The 26,653-nt window shown below is 38.7% G+C and overlaps 1 protein-coding gene across 1 annotated transcript; it reads left to right on the forward strand.

The window, feature by feature from the left end:
• Window positions 1-2,109: 2,109 nt before the first annotated feature.
• LOC140226662 (uncharacterized) lies at window positions 2,110-21,334 on the forward strand. The gene is made up of 9 exons (XM_072307102.1): window positions 2,110-2,158; window positions 10,032-10,173; window positions 13,105-13,236; window positions 14,101-14,264; window positions 14,837-14,949; window positions 16,772-17,047; window positions 18,145-18,493; window positions 19,360-19,589; window positions 21,182-21,334. Exons 1-9 carry the CDS (start codon window positions 2,110-2,112, stop codon window positions 21,332-21,334), a joined length of 1,608 nt encoding a protein of 535 aa, XP_072163203.1.
• Window positions 21,335-26,653: the final 5,319 nt, after the last annotated feature.

Genomic DNA, 26,653 nt, shown 5'->3' on the forward strand with positions numbered 1-26,653 from the left:
ACAGTTCTTGTTACCCTTTTGCCTGCATATTCCGACTTATTCCGACTTTAGTTCTTTTCTTTTTATATAGTTAAATTGAACAAATAGCACTTGCGATTCTCTCGACCAAATTCTTTTCACTTCGACTTACTGGTTATTGTGTTTACAGTTGTAATTTGGATATTTACTAAATACTTATTTTACAGGCTAAGTAATGCAATGCCATAGAGGCCAAATGACGTCATCGTCAAGAGTTTAATCGCAAAAGGGCTTAAGTGCGATTTGTAAACATTTCAATGTAGCTCCGTTTATATAGTCCATTTCAAAGTAAATCAGAACAAAATAAAACCTTTCCAGTGAGATCGCACTTGTTATATAACACTAGGGATATTCTTAAAGTTAATGTCATTGTTATTTTTTTTTTGCCGCAACTTTAGGCCTAATCACAAATATCTGAAATTAATACGAATGGAGTTGACTCGTTTTCTTATCAAAGTTTTGATGTTATCAGTAATATAATGTTGTTCACTTTACTCAAGAGTGTCGCAAAACACAATGAAGTTCAGAGTGGGTTTTTTTTTTCTTTTTTTTCCATGTTAGCTGATGATTTCGCTGTTCTGTTTGCTTTCCAAATAAATTCTAATTGATAAAAATAATGTAAACTCAATACAATGTACTTTAACATCGTTACTTATTCTGGATAATTCTTAAATCTAGAGAACTTTTTGTATGCTAGTTGGCCTATTCTTGTGGGCAACAGAAAAGGCGAACATTATTTTTCATTTCAATTGCAGCTATTGCTGTTGAGAATGAAGACTTAATTACAAGGATTATCGTTGATCTTATGTTTTGTTTTGTTTTTAACCTGATGTTTTTCGCGTGGTCAGCGAATTTCACTAAAGCTGCCCTTTGCTAGTAGTCCGATTGATTGAATGTGTACACAAAACATCGATGTTTCATTGAATCGTACGAACCTTTCGACTCGATCGGAGTGAGTGAAGTAACTGCCGAAGAATGTGATGTGGAAATACTGTGCACTTCGAACTTCCTTGTAAATGACGAATTATTGACTTGTTGGAACAAGCCAAAATAGAGTTTTGTCTGGCATTAACTGCAAGTGACATTTCAGGATTAACTCGGCATTCAAGAGGTAAGCTGTCAAGATTTAAGTTATTAATTTACGTGAGTAGACGTATTGTTTCACTGAATTCTACTACTGGTACACCGTTAGCCGCAATTTACTCGGTCCCACGTATACATTATTGTGTAATTGTCTGACAAATAATGTGACATGGTACATACAGTAGTCACGGTAGTCTATATTTTTGGTGCTAGCATGGATTGTAAAAAGTCGTGTTGCTTAGTTGTCAGCATGGTGAGAGGTATAAATGATTTTGTTGAATAATTCATTTTTCCCAGTTTCACTGGAGAATACCCAAGCAAATAACTTTATTTTGTAAACTGTATGAGTATCATTTTTTACTTTTGACCAGTTTTGTAACATTTTACAGACACCAGACACCCCAGTCGCTGTACGCGTTAGCTGTACAAATTTAGCGACGTCGTGCGAAGCACGGCGTCTGGTCGGGCTATCATTTTAATTTTTGTAAATAATGGTATCAGGAGATATAGGGTCTAGTTCTATTTCTGATGAAGAAGTCTGGAAAGAAAGCTAGTTGTGGACAATGGCAATGCATTTTTACTTTACTGTCTTTAGGCTTGGCCTTGGTTGATGCTGATTCAGGGAAAATTCTTAAAAGAGCAAAATGGATTTTAGAGGGAAAATATTGAATGGTTGAAAAAAAAGTTTAAGAAAGAAAGAGTTTAAGCTAAAACAGCGACAGCAAAACACCTGTAACTGTTAGATGCTTAGAAATACAATCCAGGACAGTATTTGTATGCTTTCAGAGAGTACATGGTCTATTTCTTTGAAGTTTGACTGAGTTGAACAAGTTTCACATCACCAATGGAAAGAATGAAAGTATTGTCTTTCTTGCTTCTTTTCAGTATCAATTAGGTTATGATGACACATGGCCATGCTGCAGACACGGCGTGTGCTGGTTTGAGTTTCTAGCTTCATCCTAAAATTTCACCCTACCACCCATGAAACTGATCTGAAGTTGGGCGACAATGTCTTCGTTGACTGTGGACCCACCAGGGAATGTGTGCAAAGTTATTGGTGAGTATTACCAAATTTGTGCGCTCATATTGTTCTTTATTTTTCACCTTGTTTTCCCATCCTTTATTTTCTCTTTTGACTTGGCTTCTCATCTTTTCTTTTCTACACCTTCCATGCTTCCAGTTTAAAGAGGAATTTAGCCCAAATACATGTAAAGTGTGGCTTTAGTGAATGCAGCATTGTGATCTAGCATACATCAGTGAAGTTTGAGAAAAATCAGACAATCCGTTCAGAAGTTATAAATTGTTCAACTTTTGAAAAAGTTCTTGATGTTCCGTTACTCCATCATTGCTTGATAGGAAGTTTATGACTCCTGAAGAGATCTTCATCTTGATACGGATACAAATGTAACACATAATTATGAATATGGCATAGGAATGAATGTCCTTCTAAATGATTACAAATTAGAGCTCTGTACAGTCAAGCTGCAGTCACACTCTAGGGATTTCTTCATGAAGTTTGTTCATGAATCCATTTCCACTGTTGACCAAATTCCTTGAAGCTGCTGAATTCTCAGGTAAGTTCTCGGTTACTCGGATAGTGTCGGTTACTAGTGTACATGTGTGTAACAAAGAAGAAAGAGCGCTCCTTCTCATACAGCTTCAGAGGCACCGCAAACAGAAAGTCCTGCGCTGTCCCATGACAAACTTTGCAACTTTCAGCGCATGCGACAGTGCGTTTCAGCTATGCTAACTTTAAGAAGATTTGCAGGGGGTCTGGAAATTTCCCTACGTTTTGTGGGAGGTGTCATGAGAAGTTTCAAGAAGGATGTTTGGAGTCACCCTGGCAAAACTTTGAGAACCTGAACCTTTAGAAGTTTTGCCAGTGTGACAATGGCCTTTGTGAAAGAAACTGTGAATCATACTTTTGTTGGTTGTATGAGCTCTGTGTACCTTCACTATAAGGAGAAAGACTATGATCATTATTAGCCTGTTATATACAGCTTGTGCCTGAACTGAGTAACCACAAAGCATTATAAACCTCATATATAGAATCCTCTCATCTGATTGGTTAAAAGGGGAGTCATGAAAATAGCTGTGCTCCCATTGTTGATCAAAATGACGTCATGATTTACTGTGCCTGGGGCACAGTTGATTAACTGTGCCCTGTAACATGTTAAATAGGTTTGGAGACAGTCGCAACCCCGTACACATAGATCACTCATATGTACGCACCAATAATACGACCGCAGCGCATTCGATCAACGTGCTGTAAAAGAGACTAGCGGTCACTGTGCCCTGTAAAATAGGTTTGGAGACAGTCGCAACCCCGTACACTGTACACATAGATGATCACTCATATACACACCAATGATACGACCGCGCCGCCGCGCTGTCAATCAGCATTGATTACGAGTGCTGTAAAAGAGACAGAATCTATATTTTCGGTATATTCGGAATCTATATATTTTCGGTATATAAAACAAATAATGACTGCTTGATATTCGGGGCACAGTTAAAATTATGTAGGCCCTTGGTAATGTGAAAACCATGTAATACCATGCCCGAAGCAAAGCTGAGGGCATAGTTACGGTTTTCACATCACCTTGGGCCCATAATTTTAACTGTGCCCCTCATAGCAGTCATTATTTGAGAAATAGTCACCTGTTTACCACCACTGAAAAAAAAAGGGAGAAAAGAGGCAAATCTCTCCAGATGTTTTAGTGTGCTCTCTGTACTCAAAGTGATAATCCCAGATGGTGAACACACTATTTAAAGCCAAGGTGGCCGCATTGTAATGTGGATAAACTATCAATCTGAAAAGTGCCAGATGTATGAAACTGCGTGTCACAAAATGCAATGGTTGACATGCAAATTCACATTGACAGTGTTGCTAGGTGCGTGTTTGTGAATCTGATTGTTTCCTGACACTTATTTTCAGTATAGCTGAACTTTCACATGTTACATGGGGGAAAAAGTACACTGATAGATTTCCTAACCTACAATACATGTACAACGTACAATTGTATGACTAAGTAAAGTGTAAACTGGAAATATTTTCATATAATTTTGAAATTGGTATTATGTAGGTTATCTTAAGTTTGTGAGATTCTAGCCAAGCAAACACAGACTCATAAAAAAACAAACAAACATCAGAACCAAAAACCTGTACACTGTATACGTACAGAGAGAGTGCATTCAACATTTTGATATTCTTATTTCAAGAAATATGTAGGATCTGGGAATAAAACAATTTGTAGACCAAAGTCCTCTTAGACAGCTTCTTTTTCTGTTTTTAGAAATTATTTCTTGTGGAGAGTTGAACTTGTTTCATGGACATTTCACAAGGAAACAGGATGTGGTGGTATATTGTGTGAAATGAAAAATACAAATTTTTACTTTGGAAACTGTCCCTCTGTAGACAACCAGAAAATATCTGAAGAATCAAAAGTTTGTGAAGAAAATAACTCATAGGGGGAAAAGAATCTTATATTTTTCCATGATTATACACTGTGATACATTATGGCATTGTCACATATTGAACATAAACTTTGCACTAAAACACATTATACTTGCAAAAACAAAAACAAAAGCAAAACAAACAAACCCTCATATTTTTCATGGGCTGTGTGAAATGTGGATGTACTTGTGCATTGTGCTGGTATTAAAACTGTCTACAATCACCATATCATTTCAGCACCAGATGGCCTCTTTAGAGATTATAGATTAGATTATAAGGCCAGAGAGATTATAGATTTAGAGATTATTTAGATTTAGAGATTATAGATTAGATTATAAGACCAGAAAAAAAGCAGCCTTCATTTTACCTTGAAATGATTAAACAATATCCAGCAATACAAAATACAGTGTGCCTGTAGGTAAGATGTGCTATTAAATTCAGTAGCACTTGAACTATACAGTCACTACTGTTTTATACTTGAGACCCAGATAAAAAGGTAAAAGTGGACTGCTTTACATATGAGACAACAATATTTTCATGGCATCTTCTTCAATTACTATTGAAATGGGAGGAAACGATGGATGATGAAGACTCATTTTTGTGAGATTCATGGAAAGTTTGATTGCAGAATGTCCATTCTTGGTAATTTGAGATATATTTGTCTGATTAAAAAACAGTGAAAATGATAAAATATATGGAAATTCTTTATCATTCCAAGAATATTCCTTGTTATGATATGCAAGCAAGGTACACACGAGTATTGTACATGTATCACTGAAGTGTTTTTATTTTGCTCCATCCAATGATGGACTTGTACTTTGAGATGTTTTTGTTTTTTCAAAGGTGGTTTTAACCCATAAATTACATGTATTTGCTGTGATACTTTGAGAAGGGAGAACATTCAATACAACTCAGTGGAGGACAAAATGTAGACATTGGTACGGTACTAAAAAGAATCCTTGTACCAGTCGCTATGAGTATGGCATGCTGAGTCCAGTTTAGCCCAAACTTTAGTCCACCACAGAATAAAACGGGGTAATTTAGTCTGTTGTACCATTGCACAAAGTGGTCTTTTCGTAGGATACGGGATGAATTAGTACATGGTAATCCTGTTTAGTAATAGGCCTTGAATTTATACTTCAAGCATTTCCCTGACATTTTACATGTAGATGTATATGATTGTTCACCTCTTACTGGGGTACACCTGGTTGTAAAAAATGGCGAAATTCTGTGTATCAACCCCATGCAATCAAGCAGAGCATACTGTACTCTGGAATGGTTGCAAGCAGTGTATCATGTGTTTGTAACCCTACACGGAGAGACCGGTAGACACAGTGTATATTTCAGGTGTCTGTTAGCATTCAGTGTGCACAGCATTTCAACCATGTCACATTGTTCATGTTGATAAGATTTTCAAGACTTTTCAACAAACCCCAGATGCTGGGTTAAAATCCTGCCTGGCAGGAACATACTTTATAGATATGTGAGAAAATATGATTTAAATTCACTACAGTCAGTCCCTAGCACGTACACAACCCAAGTACAAAAAATTGGTACCTGCAGTAGAAGAGCAATCTGCCTTTAAAAGTACTACCCGACACTCATTGTTTGTTTACTCTGCTTTGATATGAAATATTGGAATTGAATTGAAATTCATTGAATTGCTCTGCCAACACGGCAATCCCCGGATGACGCCGGATGTTTTTGACCTCTAAAATTTACCGTGTTGGCCTCCCGGTGTCAACACAGATCTCTCCCTGGATCAGATCCAGGGTGGTGCGGGCTGATCCGGGATGTCTATGTGACTGGGGCATAAGGGGTATCAAAAGTTAATTTGGTGAAAATCGGTTTTGAAGTGGCCGAGATATCCAAAAACAAGGTCAAACAAAGAGATCCTAATAAAGTTGTGGCCTGTAGTCTTTTATTATTATCACTTTTTTTTTGATATCTCAGCCATTTGAAAACCAATTTTCATAAAATAAACGTTCAATCCTTCTTAGAATTACATGTTCAACATAAGAGGTTTCTCAGTATCTCACTTAGAAATGTAAAAAACATGAATCCCCACCTCAACCAGTACTGTACAGCCCCTTTAAGTTACATCGTGGGATGGAAATCAAGGAAAACATTTGCATCATAGCGAGTGAGAAACATGAATGATAGTGATATTATGATCATATGGTCACATGGTCACATGACCACAAGATCACATGACCACAGCTGCGACAGAGAATTTAGTGCCGTCAGTCCATCAGTTCCCAGGATATTTCTTTCACTACAGACCTCTATGTTGGGTCATTCAGTCCCTAGTTGCTCATCTTTCATTGGCTCTTTTGACAGGCTCTGAACTACTTTGTACATTGTATGCTGCTCTTCCAAATTGGGAAAAGCCCCCCAAAAGATATTCAATTATAGCTCAGTCAAAAATTGAAATGAATAAATGCCATTAATTCATTGTCACTTGTAATCCCTACAAATTGTACTTCCTTCATGTTTGAGAATTTAGTGTAAACTTGCAAAACTGTCCAGCTAGTCTAGTATCCCTGATTTTGCAAAGGGTTTCCTGAAAACTTTTAGATGCATACCACATGTACAAATTTGCTGTACATGTACAGCGTACAGTATCTCTTCATGTCTTCATAAGAGAATATAAAACTACAATTCAGGAATCATATTGCCAACTGAGATGTATTCAGGAATCATATTGCCCAGTGAGATGCATTCAAGAATTATATTGCTCACTGAGATGCATTCAGAAAATATATTGCCCATTCATTCATGTATTCATTCACTCATCCATTCACTCATTCATTCCTGTTTCCACTTATTCATAGTCATTCACTCATCTTTCAATCACTTCCATTCCTTTATTCATTCACTCATTCATTCAAATAGTCATTCGCCTCCCGTTCATTCTTTCATTCATTCATTCACTTATTTATTCAGTCATTCACTCATCAGTCATTCAATTCATTCATTCATTCATTCATTCATTCATTTATTCACTCATATGAATTCATTTAGTCATTCCCCTTCCATTCATTCTTCATTCACTTATTGACTAAATTCCTTCTACTGGTCATTCACTCAGCAGTCATTCACTGGCATTCATAATGTAACACATGTAGGCCTATTCAATCATTTATTCACTCATTCATTCATGCATTCATTAATTCATTCATTTGTTGATAGCACTTCTAGTATGCATTCTAACAGACTTCTTCATGTTATGATCAGAGTCCAGCTTCAGATGTTTCTTGCATTTTTCTTGGCCATAAACTGTGCTGTGAAGTGACATCGAAGACATTTTTATACAAAATATAAAAACAACAATAACAGCATCATCAACAACTGTGACAACAACACAACAAAATGCATTCAGTGGCTGTTTATTAGACTTATGTTAGGCGAGCTTCACAATAATTTTATGGCAGTCAGATAAGACCTTTTGTCGGAAAGATAGATAGGCATAGAATATGTGTATTGTACAGTAAACATACGCCGTTTTACGACTAGAAGAATACATGACCTCTGATTTGTTATGGATGGTTACTTCATGACTCATAACTTGCTGGTATGCAAATTTGCATACCATTGACATGTCTCAATTATGAGTCGATTTCATTTTTCACGATAGCCTTGTTTCCAGGAGTTTTCAAGTAATTTTTTCCCCTGTTCTGTTATATAAAATACGTGAATGTAGACAGACTGACTAATTCCATTGTTCATGAGTCTGTCATTCTTGTAGTTGTTCCCAAAGCACATGAGTGATGCTGACAAAGCCATTTTACATCAGAACTGTATCCTAACTATTCATTTTGATGTACCAGTATGCCATACAGGTACATGTAGTCTCTTTCCCCAGACGTAACATGTTTAATTCAGAATTTATAAGAAGGACATTCTATTGATATTCCATAGTGGTTTGGATCCAAGTGATGTATGGGATTGTCTACTATATGCATTTTATTGTCACAGATGAATTTCAATGAGTTAGGGTCATGATGTCAAAGGTCATAGTTCAAGGTCAGAGTCTGAACTATTTAAATCAGTATTGCTTGATTGGTAAATGTATGACAGTAAAAGCATTTGATTACATGATTCAAACAACTTTTCACTTTCAAAACTTGCAGCCTGGACAATGGCACATTCTGGCATTCAAGTATCTTTATCTCCGTAGTCCATATGATTCAAAAAAAAAAAATGTATAATTGGGCTTTAAAAAAATCAGCCATTTGCAAACTACACCGGACAATTTAAAAGTCCTGTTTTACAATTTATATAAAACATGTAGAGGAAAGTATTCCCCTGGTTTGTATGTCACTGTGACAATGTTTGTAAGTTTTTCCATCCAGTGATACATGTAAACGTACAAGCAAAGAACTGTGGAACTCATTCTTTCTTTAGACTCTGTTCACACATGTTGTATACAACATGTGTGTACATGTGTATGTTACACATGTTGTATAGCCATTTTTGAACTTTTTCAGTGAAAATGGGCACTTAGTGATTTCATAGCATTTCACAGGCACTTACAGTAGCTTACACTGTATACATGTACCCAACACACATCTCGGTGATAAAACGTGTTACATGTGTACCAACTAGTGCAAATACGTGTTCAAGTAGCTTCCACAGAATTCACTGTCAAAGACGAGTACGTTTCTGGGGCACATCTGTTTGACTCTGACCTCAGGTCATTCTGACATGAATCAACAGATCACTAATGATTTGTTCGGCTGTTTGCCTCGAATACATCCGCCCACCCCCAACTCGCAACTTCTAAATGTTTTCTGGAGGTTTAAGATTTTAGTTTGATAGACTGGTTTGTAAATAGATCGAATGCATCATATAATATATTCAAATTGTATGCATACCTTTTCTTTAATATTGGGGCTCGAGGGTGTAGTATGCAGAACAGAGCCTGTCTCTGGACAATATTTAATGATGAACAAATCTGCAAATAAGCATTCCATGAGTAGATGAGGCACTTCCACTGTCATCAAGCCTGTCACTAACAGTTGTTTGAGTTACAGTTTGACCATCACATCTTTAATACCAGATCTGAGAAATTAAAAAAGATGACCACTCAACACCACCACAACTTTCCCAGGTAAAGTTCCTTAGTGGAATATTGTGGAGGCACCCAATCCAAGATCCAATATCCAAGATCCAAGACTTCAAAGCTCGCTTGCCTGTCTGGAGTGATTAACCCGTTGAGGACGAGTACCGAGTATACTCTGGCAGGTGTCTATGGGATATGCATGTTGTAGCAAAATCAGACCGTCCTCAATGGGTTAAAACTGTATTGGGCAAGTACTTCATTCTATCTGACAAGTGAAGTGAGGAAAATTGATGAGCAATGGGAAATTTGATATCAGGCTTGCCTTTATGTACTGAAGGTTGTCTCCAGCATGTGGAATAGAAAGTTACCCAGACCACTCTCTTTCGCTCCTTCCATTCTCTCATACAGCTCACCAAGCCAAGGGACTGATCTTCAAGGGCAAGGACGACACCAACAACGCCTTTGTGACCTTTACCCTCGGGAAGAGCAAGTTTGCCACTTCCATCCTCGACAGGGTCCAGACGGCAGTCTGGAATGAAGAATGCGAGTTGTGAGTTGATTTCTTTTGATTTAGAGTACTTTTAGTGATAACAAGAGTTGTCATGGTAAATACCAATGATCAGTGTTGAAAATTGTAGTTAATGATAATGATAATAACTGTAATAATATCAAAATATTGATACTCTTACTGCTTGAAAATATTTTGCTGTGATGGGAATTGTGAGTCATTTACACCCTGTATTAATTGCAATGATAATAGAAAAGGTATAAAATTATGATTGAAATAAAGATGATGATTGAAATATTTACACAGTTAGTAGTACTTACTACATACTAGTACTACTACTGCTACTGGTGATATAAAAGTACAGCATAGAAACATAAACAATTACAACATGTTTTCCAATGTGAATGAGAATCAGTTTATTCTTTATTGATTGTGATGGTAATGCAGTAGAAATGATAGCAGTATTGATAGTGACTGCTAAACATTATTAATATCAAAGTACATTGTATGTATACTACACCAGCTGTGTACAACTGCAACTGCTACTATTAAAGATAATAAAAAGTTTTGGTACGTCAAAAGTTTCCCTGAATTTCCGTGTTTCAGGTTAAAGTATCTATCATATAACTAACACTGTGAGACTTACTCGCCCCAAAGTGCTCTCATTTCTTAGTAATCATGCAAATAACTGCGACCAGCAGCCCCATACGCATAGCGTAATGGGGCTTCGCATTGTAGCATCCAGGATCATGACAGATTTAGTATCTCGGGCAAATATCAACTTAAAATCCACAAAATTCTTCAATTTGAAGACTTACCAATTAAGTTGAAGTCTTGAAAACAGGCTTCGGGCAACGTTTGGTTCTGCCAATAGTCCCTTTCTGTTCGAATTGATGACTGAATGTGACTCTGTCGAGAGGACCGTGGGAGAGCTACATACACTGATTACTACGGCCAGCGCATACGCACACATGTCATGCGAACAAATTTCAAATCCATGAACGGATAAGATGTTTGTGTGCGCATGCGCTGGCCGTCAATTCAGTGTACGTAGCTCTCCCAAGGTCCTCTCGACCGAGTCACATTCAGTCATCAATTCGAACAGAAAGGGACTATTGGCAAAACCAAACGTTGCCCAAAGCCTGTTTTCAATACTTCAACTTAACTGGTAATTCTTTAAATTGAAGAAATTTTTGGATTTTAAGTTGATATTTACCCGCGATACTAAATCTGTCATGATCCTGTAAGCTACAATGCGAAGCCCCATTCAGCTATGCGTAGGCCCTATGGGGCTGCTGGTCGCAGTTAGCTACACAGTATGCGTACGGGGCTGCACGCTGCTGGTCGCAGTGATATTCGCACAATACGTGTACTACCTCGCCGCCGCCGTACGGCGGCGGCTCTGGTACGAAACCTTTATTGCATGATTACTAAGGCATGAGAGCACTTTGGGCCGAGTAAGTCTCACAGTGTTAGTTATATGAAAGGTACTTTAACCTGAAACACAAACTAAGACAAGGAAATTCAGGGAAACTTTTGAGGTAATACCAAAACTTTATATTATCTTTAATTGTACTGATACTACTACTACTACTTCTAATAATAATAATACGAATACTACTTCTACTACTACAATAGTGATGATAATGGTAATTATGTTTAACTTAAGGACAAGTTCACCTTCATGTACATGTGGATTGAGTGAATGCAACAATATTAGTAGATTGAACACGTCAGTGAAAGTTTGAGGAAAATCCGACAATCTGTTCAAAAGTTATGAATTTTTTAAAGTATCTGCGCAATTACTGCTGGATGAGAAGACTACTACAGTGTGTGATGTCACATGCGTACAACGATATAATGAAAATAAAAAGAGAATTTCACAAAATTTTACTTTTTGAATAAAGTGCACATTGTTTGGACTTGTTACTGATGTAGTGTATGTTAAGGATAATATTATTCACCTTGCTTTCTGAAAGAGAGAAGTCGAGTGTTCTTTTGTTATGCGAGAAAAGTGAAAATAAGGTGAATTTTCTTTATACTTTCTTTATACGATTGTACTCCTGTGACATCACAAGCTATAGTACTCTTATCATCTAGCCATGACTGAGCATAAACTTTAAAGATTCATAACTTTTGAACGGATTGTCGGATTTTCGTCAAACTCTCACTGATGTGTTCTACTAATATTGATGCATTCACTCAACCCACATGTCTATGAAGGTGAACTTGTCCTTTAACAGTGCTGATTCCAGCAATACTACAAATACAACTTGTAGTATTTCCTCTGCTACCACTGATACTAATTTATTAACAACCTTTCTAAAGGTATGAGTATATCAAACTAGTTCACTGCAATCACCCTTTGCACTACTGTCGACTGGTGCGATTCATTTGCTAATCCCCAGGAATGTCCTAAAACCTCTGTTAGTATGTGGGTGTTCTATAATAGACAAGAACAGGATGAATGGAGATTTAATCCTGTAAATCCCTATTGCATAAAAATGACCTTCAAATATATGGATCTGCCACAGCATTAAGGCTCAGAATGATTTTGTGTGTGTGTGTGTGTGTGTGTGTGGAAAGTATGCCATTTGGCTTAATTTTGTGCTCGCTATCTTTATTAAGAGTGAGTAAGATGGATCAATTTCAGTTAAAAGGCAACAGTTTCTGACAAATTAGTTTTTCACTATTGGCAAACCACTGCATCGTCTTTTTTAAAGTAAAAAAAAGGTGAAGAATATTGTTTTGAAGTTACACCTTTTAATAATTAGACACATAATGTACATTAAAAATGTAGGACATTAATGCCAATAGATTAATATTTTAGAAGATGTTCTGGATGTTACTAGCCGAACAGTGATTTGTAAAAATTTTAATTTTTTTTTATTCTAATTTTTTTTTTTTTGTATCTGGGACCATTGGACCAGTGCCAGTGTTGGCATATTGACTGTTTTCCATTTATCTTTCTAGTGTGATATCTGACCATGGAGGGACGTTGGAACTAGTGGTCTGTCATTCAGACTTCCTGAGGGAAAGATTTCTCGGCCGTGTCGAGGTGTCCGTTAGCGGCATCGCAGCCTCATACGGCAAATGTGTTCGAAAGTAAGATGTCAATTCTTTTGTGTGTGTGTGTACATTCTAACCTGTTTTTAATATTGCCTTTGCATAATTTCAGAAATGACATTATTATGTGTTTGATCAGAGTACTCGTTTGTAGTAACTCATCCACTCTAGATGCCCCATTGCCTAAAACCGCAATATGGTAACTTTACAATAAAGTAACTACCATAACAACACTATTCCAAAGCTTGCGAAAGCCACGATGGTTACCACTGATTGAAGTTATTTAATCAATCTATCAATCAATAAATCAATCATACAATCACTCAATCAGTCAATCATTCATTCAATCAATCAATCAATCAATCAATTAATCAACCAACCAACCAATCAATCAATCAATCAATCAATCAATCAATCAATCAATCAATCAATCAATCAATCAATCAATCAATCAATCAATCTGTAATAATTGGCAAACCAGTATTCTACCTATTCCATAGCCACTTTAGAAACTGCAATTGTAAAGTCAGTGTACAAATCATTGTCACTTTGCAATCAGTGGTAACTACCATAGCAACATTATTCCAAAGCCAGTCAAAACCAAGATGGTTACACCACTGATTGAAGCCCACTGGTCAGCCACCCCCCCCCCCCCCCCCCCCCACCCCAAGGAACCTTTGGAAAGTTGCGGGCATTATGATTTCTTCCCCTATAATTCTTCCAGATTTTTTTCAGTGTATTTTTCTTGTTTTTAAACCCCAAAAGTGGTGGTGGTGGTGGTGGGGGGGGGGGGGGGTGGGGCTGCACTGCCCCCCCCCCCCCTTACAGCCCCTTCCCCCTTCCATGCCCCCTGGAAGGCAACAAGGGTGAGAGTTCATTCCTTCTTGCTGGTTTCTCTGGTAGATGGTACAAGCTACAGCCAAAGAAAGGACAGGAAGGCAAGAAGACCGGAGACAGAGGTCAACTAGAGGTCACGGTCCAGATCCTGTACAGGAAAGATGTGGAGAGCGAGGTCAAAGGTCAGGACAAGAAGTCGTCGTCCCTTCTCAATATACTGCCCTCTCCTGGTGAGTTTGGTTTAGACTCGGGTGGAGTTGAAATACTCTTCTTACTTTCAGAGGTCTCAATGTACACAGTGATGTATAATTTGTTTTGCAGTAACAAAAAAAAAAAATGAATAAGGTTACATTGTTCATTGGAGTTGCTAATAAATGATACACTGCTTACAGAACTGCTAGTGTGTTTTATTGTAAATATTTTTGTATACTTTTGTCAGTCAAAAAGATGAAAATATATTTTTGAAATGGGAAAGATGCTGTGCTTCTGAACTGTTATGTACCACACTTGATAATATGCAATACAGTTGTATCCATGTTTTAAACCAGATATGATTTTTGCTTCCAAGACATTCTATTTATAGAGGACACACAGTGTATATTATTTATATATATGTATATATATATATATATATTTATTGTACTGTATGTTACTTAAGCCTGTCATTGCTGTGTTTGCCTGATTATACTCACAGTGTAATTCCTTCCATAATGTAGCCACATAAAATGAATTCACATTTGATTGGTATGTTTGTTGGATTAAAACTGTTATATAACTTTGATTATGTCTTGCATCACGGCAGCATGGAGGAGAAAAAGTTCGGGAGCATCTTCAGATGGCAGGAGACGAGACTCGCATAATGCTCAGGAGGATTTCCTGAATGATTACAACATGGAGATGCAATTCCATGATCCGGTGTGTATATTCATTGTTCATTATTTGTTTTATCATTTTTTCCGTAAATTTGATGATTTGTGTGTTTTTGTCCCCGCCGAACGAGTTCGAGCAGGGGACTATGAAACGGGCTCCGTACGTGTGTGTGTCCCGTGTGTCCGTGTGTCCGTCTGTCCGTCTGTGCGTCCGTGTGTGATCAAAATGTTCAAAATGCTACTCCTTCGCCATTTCTAACCCGATTTTGATTCTGTTTGCTTTATATGATAGCACTACATGGGAGCTTTGAAACTTCTATACAGAATTTCAGTTGTGACCTTTGACCTTGACCTTTGACCTATATTGTACATTTTGCTTCAAAATGCTACTCCTTCGCCATTTCTAACCCGATTTTGATTCCGTTTGCTTTATATGATGGCACTAGGTGAGGGCTTCAAAACTTCTACACAGAATTTTGACCTTTGACTTCTTTGACCTTTGACCTTGATTTTTGACCTATATTGTACATTGCCTACAAAATGCTACTCCTTCGCCATTTCTAACCCGATTTCGATTCTGTTTGCTTTATGTGATGGCACTAGATGAGGGCTTCAAAACTTCTACACAAAATTTTGACCTTTGACTTCTTTGACCTCTGACCTTGATTTTGGACCTATATTGTACATTTTGCTACAAAATGCTACTCCTTCGCCATTTGTAACGCGATTTCAATTCCGTTTGCTTTAAGTGATGGCACTAGGTGAGGGCTTCAAAACTCCTACACAAAATTTTGACCTTTGACTTCTTTGACCTCTGACCTTGATTTTTGACCTGTATTGTACATTTTGCTACCAAATGCTACTCCTTCGCCATTTCTAACCCAATTTCGATTCCGTTTGCTTTATGTGATGGCACTAGGTGAGGGCTTCAAAACTTCTACACAAAATTTTGACCTTTGACTTCTTTGACCTTTGACCTTGATTTTTTACCTATATTGTACATTGGCTACAAAATGCTACTCCTTCGCCATTTCTAACCCGATTTCGATTCCGTTTGCTTTATGTGATGGCACTAGGTGAGGGCTTCAAAACTTCTACATAGAATTTTGACCTTTGACTTCTTTGACCTTTGACCTTGATCTTTTTACCTATATTGTATATTTTGCTACTAAGTGCTACTTCCAGCGGGGACATATATTTCGCACCGCGTAATTTCTACTTTTCCTTGTTAGGTTGTGACTGTATGGGATTTTTACATATCGTCGGGTGAGAATGAGAAGGGCATTAAGGTGCCTCGAACAGTTTAAGTTGCAACTTAACACCCTTTTCATTCTCTCCCGACGATATGACCTGTTACATTTAAACATTTGTGAGCCCAGACACTCGGCTGAACTTGCCCAGTTTTTTCCTCAGTATTCCGTAAGCCATCTAAAATTGACCTGGGTCCTGTCTCATAAAACTTGTTATCAGTGACAAGCTGTGATAGTTGTTACAAGCTACCGAAATCCTTGCATCTGATTGGCTGAGAGCAAATTTGTCATAGAAATGTGGCAGTTGTCACTGATAACAAGTTTTATGAAACGGGGCCTGGTTGTAAAGTTAGGAAGACCACTCAATTCTAGCAGTGTGCCTCAATCCAAGAGGAAGACCACACTGACATGAAAAGATTTATAAGGATTAGTTAATCTGTATTCATTAGAGATTAGTTTCCAGGCATTGGTGAACAAAGTAAAGTAAGAGTTAATTTGACTGAATCAAGAATTCAGTTTTGATACTGGTATATATCATGATTTCATATGAAGATCAACGTGGACCCATTCTACTCAGACTAGTTTTGATATTGGTGTATTTCATGATTTCATATGTAGGTCAACGTGGACCCATTCTACTCAGACGATTCGCATTCCGTTGCCTCCTCTATGAGTGATGACCACCGGTCCACTCACCACGCCCACCACCAGCACCACCATCATTTAGATATTGGCGGGGTCCACGGAAAGAATGGGGGGAGCTCCCTACCGAACACGCCCCCTCGAAAGGCGCAGAACAAACCCCGCCCATCCGGCCTCCAGGGATCCGCGAGAGGGAAAGGCGGGCTGGGGCGCAACGTGAAAGCAGCCTTCGGGAACATTTCAAAGGCTCTGGTGAGTTCCAAAATGTGTGGTACGTCATCTCCCACATCTTAATATTGCCTGATGTGCCTTGATTATGTCACTTGCATATAACTATCTGCCTATCGAAAGCTTCTGAAACCTGTACAAAGTGCTTGAGTATATTGTATTGCTGTAGGAAAGTTTGTTAAACTGTAAGGGGTTTGTCTCATTCACCAAATTTGGTAATTTCTATTTTCCTCTCATTTTCTTTATGTGTATTTTCTTGTCACTTAATTTCAATACCTTTGCATTTGGGACTTTTTGAATCTATTTGTTTGATATGCTACATGAAAAACACTTGATATAATGATCTAATGGTTTTAGACAACATTACATTTGACAAAGTGCATTACCTCTCAATATGTCCACTGAGTTCTACGATAGTGTCCAGATTTAGTCTTAAGACTGTGGTTGAATAATGTGTTGTGTTGAATGCTAATCATTTCTCCCCTTCTCTCTCTCTCTCGTTTTTTTTGTGTGCATTGAACTTTCTCATACTCTCATAATATTAAAGGGATCATATAGCTTTGGTTGAGACCCAACTTCAGGATTTTAACATTTTTTTGGGGTAAGATAATGAGAAACCCCTCATGAAATATGAAAGAGCATGCTACCAAGAGGAATTTAACATTTGTTTGATGAAAATTGGTTTTGAAATGGCTGAGATATCTAAAACAGAGTGATCCTAATAAAAGGTGGTACCCACCTTTTATTACGATCGCTTTGTTTAACTTTGTTTTTGGATGTCTAAGCCATTCCAAAATCGATTTTCACCATACAAATTTTGAGTACCTCTCAGAATGGCGATGTTCTGTACTATTTCATAAGTGGTTTCTTGATATCTCACAAAGATTTAAAATCCCAATCCTCATCTCCACCAATACTATACTTTCCCGTTAAGTCATTGCCTGAATGATCTTGATGAGCCTTTTCTAAACCATGGGTAAATTGAGGTTTGGGTAGGGAATGAGTTAACGGAAGGAGATGCCATAAGCATGCCATGCATAGACAGTACATGGAATGTGAGCTATGTTAATTGATTGTGATTCATCATCTGTTTGCTTGATATTTCCTTCTTCTTTCTTCAGAGTAAAGAGCATGTGAACAAGATCGGCCTGAGTACTCCGGACCTGCGTTTCCTATCAAGCTCCGATCCGTCATCCCCCACGCCGCCGCAGCATCACAAAGATGCGGATCGCCTTGGCGATGCTGGGGCGGACGAACCCGACAGCGGTGGGCCCGCCTCTCCTTCGCAGCAGGGCAAGGAGCGGGTGCATCTGGGCGTGTCCAGTCTGGTGGGTAGCCTGCACCCCCTGGCTGCGCCCCTCAGCCACGCCGTGTCGGAAGAGAGTCTACTGACCGCCAAGGAGAACGTCCAGTCGGACACACCCCAGGACAAAGAAGATGCGTACGCCTACACCACCCTGCCCAGGGGAAGTGAGTTTTGAATCAAAGCCATTCTTAGAGAATTCCTGAAGAATTCCTTTGGTATATTCTGGATTCAAAATGTTTAAGGTTACATCATGTCGTGTACATTAACCCTTTGGCATCTTAAGCAGTTCTTGACATTGCTGGTGACCCATGGCCACTAGAAATTCATGCCGGGCCTCTGGTGGCCTGATAAGGCAGCTAAAATTCAAAATGAAATGTCGTGTTTGTTTGTTGTTTGTTTGTTTTTGGCCACAAGAATTTTGAATGTAAAAATTATAGTAACCCAAGCAGGCCACCTGAGAAGAATTTTAATGTTGAGTCCTTTTTTTTTTTACTTTTTTTTTCTGTACTCTGTAAAAAGAGAAGCAATCAAAGCAATTCTGAGTTGAATTCTGAAGTTTACTGTAGATGTATTCTGGATTTTGATTTTTTTTTTTTCATAAATGGAGTCAAGTAATTTTTTTTTTTTTTTTTTTTTTTTTTTTTTTTAAGAGGGGCAACCTTCTTGGCAATGAATAGTTAGAGGAAGAAGGATGGAAAAGTAGAAAGGTGAGGTTTCAACCTGATCTGATATTTCATTCTAATAATTAGTGAAATAGAGAAAGACAGAGGGCAGAATGAGAAAGAAAAAATACTATGCAATTATGTCCTTCTTCAAGAATGCTCAGAAAACCAACCGCTTCAGGTAAATCAGGGTGATATTTGTAATGAACATTTGTAGTGGTCTTGTACCTCATTTCCTCCAGAGAATGGCTCTGGAAAAAGTCTCTTTTTTAAACAGAGTAATTTCTTACTGTTACTTTACATCTGCTACACAAGAAGTCTTATCTAACATCCTCTCACCATTCCCCCCCCCCCCCCCCCCTGCCCAGAACATGCCAAGGGCCACACACGACATAAGAAGACAATGAGTGCCTGCATCACCACCCTGTCGGAGCTGGGTTACCACGGCGATGATGGCGGAGACAGGTCGAGAGATCGGCATCGCAGCCCCACGCCGGAGAAGCCTGCCCATGGTGAAGAGAGACATCGGGAGAACCGGGAGGGCAGAGAGGGGCGGAGTATGAGAGGGGGGAGCAAATATGACACCCTCTCAAGACAGGTGGGTCCATCTTTCTTTCTCCTTGGGAATATAAAGTGGAACCTCGTTATTAAACTATCAAGCAGTTTTTAAACACTTTATTACTTATTATACCCCCGCCAAACGAAGTTTGAAGGGGGTATATAGGAATCAGCGGACGGTCGGGCGGTCGGGCGGTCGGTCGGGCGGTTGGTCCGTTGCAAATCTTGCGTCGCGAACTACTTCCTCAGTTTTCAACCGATTCCCATAAAACTTGGCACAGATGTGTGCCTTGGGTTGTAGATGTGCAAGACATATTTTTTGACAGTACCCAAACGTACGTTGCCATGGTAACGGCATATTATGGGCAAAAATGGGTACAAATCTTGCGTCGCGAACTCCTCCCACAGTTTTTGATCAATTTTTATGAAATTAGGTACAGATGTTCATCTGAATATGTTAATGTGCAAGACACATATTTCCGCAGTGGCAAAAAGTGCTTTGCCATGGTAACGGCATGTTATTGGTAAAATATAGGGCAAAATGCTTCATGGCAAAACTGCTTCATCAGTGTTCTTCCAATTCTCATGGAATTCATATTGAATGTTTGTCTTAGGATATAGGTCAGCATGACACATTTCTTGACAGTGACAAAAAGTATGTTGCCATGGTAACAGCTCACATTATGAGCCAAAATGATGGAAAATTTTGTGTTGCAAACTACTTCCTCAGTTTTTGCCCAATTTCCATGAAACTTGGTACAGATGTGTGCCTTTGGTTGTAGATGTGCAAGACGCATTTTTGGACAGTCCCCGAAAGTACGTTGCCATGGTAACGGCATATTAATGGCAGAAGATCAAGGAAAGATCTTGCGGATTTAACTACTTCCTCAGTTTTTTGACCAAAGCTTATGAAATGTTGTTTTGACCAAAGCTTATGAAATGTTGTTTGGCGGGGGTATAACCAGTCGCTGTAGCGACATTTCTAGTTTTGGTCCTAACAGGGGGGTTCCAAATTAAGAAGAAAAGATGATTCGATTCATTGTGCAATGAGTCAGGTGTATCGCTGTGTCAGAGCATAGATTTAGGACTATTAGACATGCTGAATCCTGAGTTATGACTGACATCTCGGCATTAGCACTTACATTGTGTAGAAAGAACAGGTCTACAAAGAGGTCACATATTACAAAATTCAGTTACAGCAAGGTGATATTTTACTGACAGGCTTAGTGCCCTGATATTGAGAGAAGCTTGGAATAACAATTCAAGTGTCATTTTTTTTCTTCCTTGATGTAACGGGGATACTGTATTTGCTACTTGATGCAAAGTAACCTTTACATCATGTACTGTATACGCCGAATATTTCGTGAGGTTTTTATTTTCGCCTATTTCGTGAGTCAGGTGCTATTTGCAAAATTAAAGACACGCGAAAATATTGGCTCTGATCCCAATGTGGATGTGATATACACGTGTACATTTCTCCATTTAGTCCAGGACTCCACGATCGTGAATTTAACCAATCGTCAGGTATTCCCGATTCGTGAAAGTTTAGACTCGCGAAATATATGGCGTATACAGTATACCTCAGCAACTGCATATGTCCTAATGCTGTAATTCCCAATACTGTTACCATAGCAACTGGTGCACCTGGTCCAGGAGCAGGAGTCAATACTCTCGGCGAATATCGACCAGATCAAGGAACTGGAGGGCTACATCGAGAAACTCCTCCTGCGGGTCATGGTGGAGTCGCCTCAGCTCCTCGATCAAAATCACCCGATACGGCTGTAGGGGGCGCCCTTTCACATCGCTATCTCAGTTTGAGAGAGACTTTGGTGTGATGTGATCTAGGAACACTCCTAACGGGAGATACCGAGAGGATATGTTGCAGGACGTGAGTCACAAAGATAGGTGAAGAATTGGAAATGCAGTGTTTTCGTGTAGCCCCACATGGAGAAAAATGTGTTGTTGCATTGTGGAGAAAATTTATGGCATTATTACAGCGGTTGAATGTGATGAATATGAGACAGCCATAACCCATATCGTGCCAAACCGTCTTGTTCTGCATATGATTTAATGTGTGCTAATCATAGATACAAGTCAGTTTAGGATGGGTAGAGTTAAACCAAACATTAGGGACTTTTCGATTGTGTGGATGTGGCCGCCTTTCTCGTATTAGAGCAGGTTCCATTACGTCCGAGGTGTTATCACCCATTTTGATTTTCAGTGTGCATGGTTCACGACGTACGGCTATGACGTCATGGCCACTTCCCCTCCAGCAGGCTTGCAATATTGGTGCGCCAAGCGATGACGTCATTCATGTCATGAATCTAGGAGGATGTGAAATCCCTGGAAGATGCGTTCTCAATTCTGGCATTAGATGTGCTGGAGAACCTGGAGCATGGGCAGTTCCTGTAAATGACGTCATTACCTCACCGACCACGTCCAGGACGTGAAATCAAAAATTCCCTATTGCTTCTTTCATAGCTGACGCACAGAAACTCTAGATGGATCACAAATTTTAACCATGGGAGAAGAGTTCAGGAGAGCGTTTTCGTCGAGCACAGGTGACTAACATTGTCAAGGAGATGACGTCCATACCAACTAGTGGTATCTGTTGTGATATCAGGTGGATAGCCAAATTAAGGTTTTTCTGTGGTGTTCCTATAATAGAGAGGTACATGTAGATTGTAAGTTTAGGTCCACATTTGTAAACCAAATCAAATATCAGCATGTACTGTAGAGCGCCATGGGACATTTCTATCATGATGAACCTTTTAACACCCATCAACTTTTATTTGCATTGTCAAAACCCTCCTCAGTGAAGGAAGTACTGTAAAACCGGAAATTTTTCACGTGCATGGAACTTTCGTGGATTTTTGGAGGAGCCAAACTTCACGAAAGTAAAATTTGCGCAAAAGTTTTTGCATCACAATACACTGAATACCAATGGAAATTCACTAAAGTTTTATGCTGCAAAATGAGCTGTCGGCGCCAATTAGCAAAAGTTTCCTGCTGTGAATATATCATGTTTTGGTTGAATTTTTACGCCAGTACTGAAGATGAAATAAAAAAGTTAATAAAGGAATAAAAATAAACTTGCAGTGTAGGGACGATTGAGATGATTACATGTGTATGATCCATGATAAAGAAATGGACGTGTTTTCACATCCACACCCCTCCAACCCCCCCCCCCCCCACACACACACACACACCTATGTGCAAGCACACTGACAGTGTGGGTGGTTGCAAAGTCTTATAAGGTGCTATTAGGTGAATGTTACCTCTACCATCGTAGAGAGTGCAGTGTTTAACTATTGATGCCAAAAAAACTAGCACGCTTCTCCTTTCTTCCTGTTTTATTGATTTTTGTAGACATGGTGATGGTAGGATAGGGACAGGCATCTCATACTTCGGTTATTGTCAACAGATGATTTTAGATTTTATGTTTTGTTTGTTTCAGTTTGCTGGATTTTTCTTTCACTCTGTGCAAAGACAGTAAGATTGTGTCTCATACACTTAACTCTATGTGCTCTGAGTGTCATTTCTTACACATAGCCCCATAGTCTTGTACACACTGCCCAAAGTGCCTGGCACAGAAAGGGATAACACCAATGAGTCAGTTTAGAAGAGCTGCCAAGATTTTCTGCAAGAGGTTTCCTGAAATATTAGACATCTTTTCATGTGTAGACAGATTGACACAATAAGCTCCCCAATTTGGGGAATATTTGCCCATTGAGATACCATGTAAACACATATCTCCCTGATTGCTCTGTGGAAGCCTCCCAGATTTTGATGTTGGAGTATCGGTAGCCCTACTGTAGGTATCACAGAGTCAGAAACATTGTGCGTTGCATGTCGATGTTGATCAACACAATCATTTTTCTTTTCAGGCTCGTTAGTTTCTCAGCAAAAAACCAGTGTGAGTTGTCTCTTGTGAATGCTATTCCTAAGACATGCATTATCATCGCCGATGTGGTCACCTCCTTAGTATCACCGTTTTTTATACAATGTATGTGTGGAACAATTTGTCACGATCAGCGGTAAACATGTATGGCAAGCCATATGATCAAAAATTTTTATATATTCACTGTAATTTGCCATTTGCAAAATCAGATGATGTGTCTGTGCTCAGATAAGAATATCAAAAATGATATCATATATACATATATATATATGTATATGTGACCCGCTACAACAAAATGGTCCTAAAGTCGCGCACGGTCGAAGCCGTGAAAATCGAGTTCGAAGTTAGAGCATCAAAATTCGTCAAAACTTACGATTTCCTGAATTTGACATATTATTAGAGTCTGACATGTCTTCTATCATCTGTCGAAATTTTGAAGCAAAATGATGAAAGGAAAGACCAAAAAATAGCGTTTTTCTGGGCCATGTTTTTTTGGCGTTTCAACGAAGCAGAAACTGGTTCGAACATTTGGATTGAGCGCCACACATAGGTTCCGCCCCTAACAGCAACCAGAGTGATCTCATTGGTCAGTTTGCTGCTTGCCGCTAACTGAAGCGTGAAGCTCGCACACTGCCCAGTCGACTGGTGCGTGCGGGCTGGTTGCGCTATGCCTAGCCGCTTCTCCTGACATCCTGGTCACTGATTGGTCGGTGAGGAGACCGCCGACGCTGTGTTTGAATGAGCATTTCGGGGGTTGCTAGGGCTTAACTTCTATTGTCCGGAGGTGAATACTGACTTGCGTGTCTCTTGATAGTGATTGCGTCGCAAGGAGAACTTTTAGGGCGCTTTTCTCGAAACAGTGATTTCACAGACGTCTTGACATGCTCTCTTTTAAACATCGATATCTCCGCAGCCGATTATTTTTATAAGACGTGTTATATATCAATTTAAAGCAGAAAGATTAGGGAATTGTGTCTTGTAATTTTCAAATAATCGACCTCGCCCGACTTTAGGATCATTTTGTTGTAGCGGGTCACATATATATATATATATATATATATATATATATATATATATATATATATACACTAATTATAAAGAGAGAAAAAACTACCTGCACTTCAAGTGCCCCTCAGTGGGAACACTACACTCCCATATAAAATAGTTACCTGATATTATGATGGAGTTGACAATGTAGACACTGTGTAAGCTGTTTACAACAATATTTTTGTACACTTTGCCTACAACATGAACTGGATGAAAAGAGTTGTTGTTTTATGTGTAACAAAATGATATGGTATTTTGTAAAGTGAGGGTACATAAAGATAGTAAATATTTGTTACATGGAAGTCAATATTTTAGGATGAATTCAAGCCACTGTATCAATATTTTGATGAACAGTATTTTGATACAAGATTGTTATATATTAGTGTCTGTTGAATGTTTTTTAAACTTTACTGCTAACATCAAGCTATGTTTAGCTGCCAGAGCTTTACAAAAACTCAGCTAAAATTTCTCATTATCGCCTTCAGGGGAATAAGATTTACTGTATATTGCCTGATAGTGGGCCATAGTGCGTGATTTCAGTGGAAGCACACTATGGTTGAATGAGGGCAATATTTTTGGTGTTTCCCCAGCAGAACAAGAGTGAACAATTAATGACTGTCCTTTCTTACATAAGGCTTGAAACCAAGTACACTGGCATGTGGCCATGTAGCACTAGGTGATTTCTTGCCTGCCCATGTGTGGTCTTTGATCAAGGCACTTGTGTCTCATTTTTTTTCCGTGCTGAACACCAAATTTACTTTATGAGTGATTAAGCTTCGTAATACTTTGTGTGAGATTGATAAGGGCACTATTGAGCCGTAGTGTTCAAGGCACTTTAACGCCCTTCTCATTCTCAACTGACAAATGGCTTTCATAACCACTGGCAACTACATGGCATGGTATGTTGTTATTGTTTTTTTTTTTTTTTATTGAATGAATCTGGGAAGGTTAAAGTTCAGGAGTAGAGCTGCTTTGTGGCTCATGCCAGTCACAAGGTTGGATAATGGAGATCGGCAGTTAACATGGAATGTGGCTGGATTTGCCTTGATAAAAGACTAGTAACCCATGACATACGAAGAGGGGATAGAGAGGGCAATATTCTGTGGATTGTGTCTCTTTCTTTGCTCATGTTGTTTGTTTGAATATTTTTGTGTTTCTAGGATTCTTCTTGTTGTTAAACTGTGAGCTGGTGGTTACTGTCATACTCGATGAGAAAGGTCATTCTGTTTTAATCACACCAAGGTTACTGGTGACCTCTTGATGTAGCGCCAGAAATTACTAATCACTTGCAGTAACATTTGGCTCATTTGTGTTTTCTATGAAAGCCGTAGAGCTGTATACTGTGTGATTAATCACAAACAGGGCAATTCACCAGGTTTGAGAGGTAAGAAGTGCTGTTGAGAGTCTTGTTTTGCATTCAATATCTTTTTGGTATAGTGATGTCTGTAGTTTGTCATGTGTGGGATATGTTGTTGTTAGTCCCACATGCAGTGAATTGTGTTGAATGTAAGTACAGCTGCCTGCTCATGCTGCAGTAGTCATTAAATTGCACCAATGTGCACCACTAATCAGAGCACTTCCTTGTTCGTCCAGACCACCAGGTAAGCTTTGCCAGAAGACATCAGCGGGAATGACTGCCAAGGCATGCGTATCGCCAGAAATATTTTGCATCATGTCAAAATTTCATTGTATAATGATCAAAGCACAAACCCTCCGAAGTTCTCGCTGTTAGGTCTTCATTTGTGACTGTGCATCACAAAACCAGCAAAAATTCACACCCACTGATTTTTTTTTTTTTTTTTTTTGTGAGGACTGAAAATAGGCGAAATGGGTCAAAGTAGCCAATCTTGAGTTTTTCATAATTTCTGAAAGAGCAAGTCTTCTACCTTATGCTAAAGTTTGGGACCATAAAATGAACAGAAAATTGTGTTTTTAGCCATTTTTTGAAAACTTTTTTTTTGTGTGTAGAATAGTGTGATAAGGTTTCTTTGTTTTATACAGTCCCCATTTCATTTCTTACAAACCTTGTACATACTCTAATTCACTTTCAACTCGAATAAATTGTGAAAGGACGATATACTGCTTTGCGAGTTGGCAGTACTCATGGGCAGAATGTGTTAATAAACCATTATTAATTTCAGCTTAATCTGATAATT

Source organism: Diadema setosum, chromosome 3 (genome assembly GCF_964275005.1).
Source record: "Diadema setosum chromosome 3, eeDiaSeto1, whole genome shotgun sequence".
NCBI lineage: Eukaryota > Metazoa > Echinodermata > Echinoidea > Diadematoida > Diadematidae > Diadema > Diadema setosum.

Coding starts and splice junctions, on each gene's coding strand:
- LOC140226662 (XM_072307102.1), top strand. CDS start 2,110: ATGTCTTCGTTGACTGTGGACCCACCAGGGAATGTGTGCAAAGTTATT. Junction 14,265..14,836: donor CAATATACTGCCCTCTCCTG/GTGAGTTTGGTT, acceptor GCATCACGGCAG/CATGGAGGAGAAAAAGTTCG. Junction 17,048..18,144: donor GGAACATTTCAAAGGCTCTG/GTGAGTTCCAAA, acceptor TTCTTTCTTCAG/AGTAAAGAGCATGTGAACAA.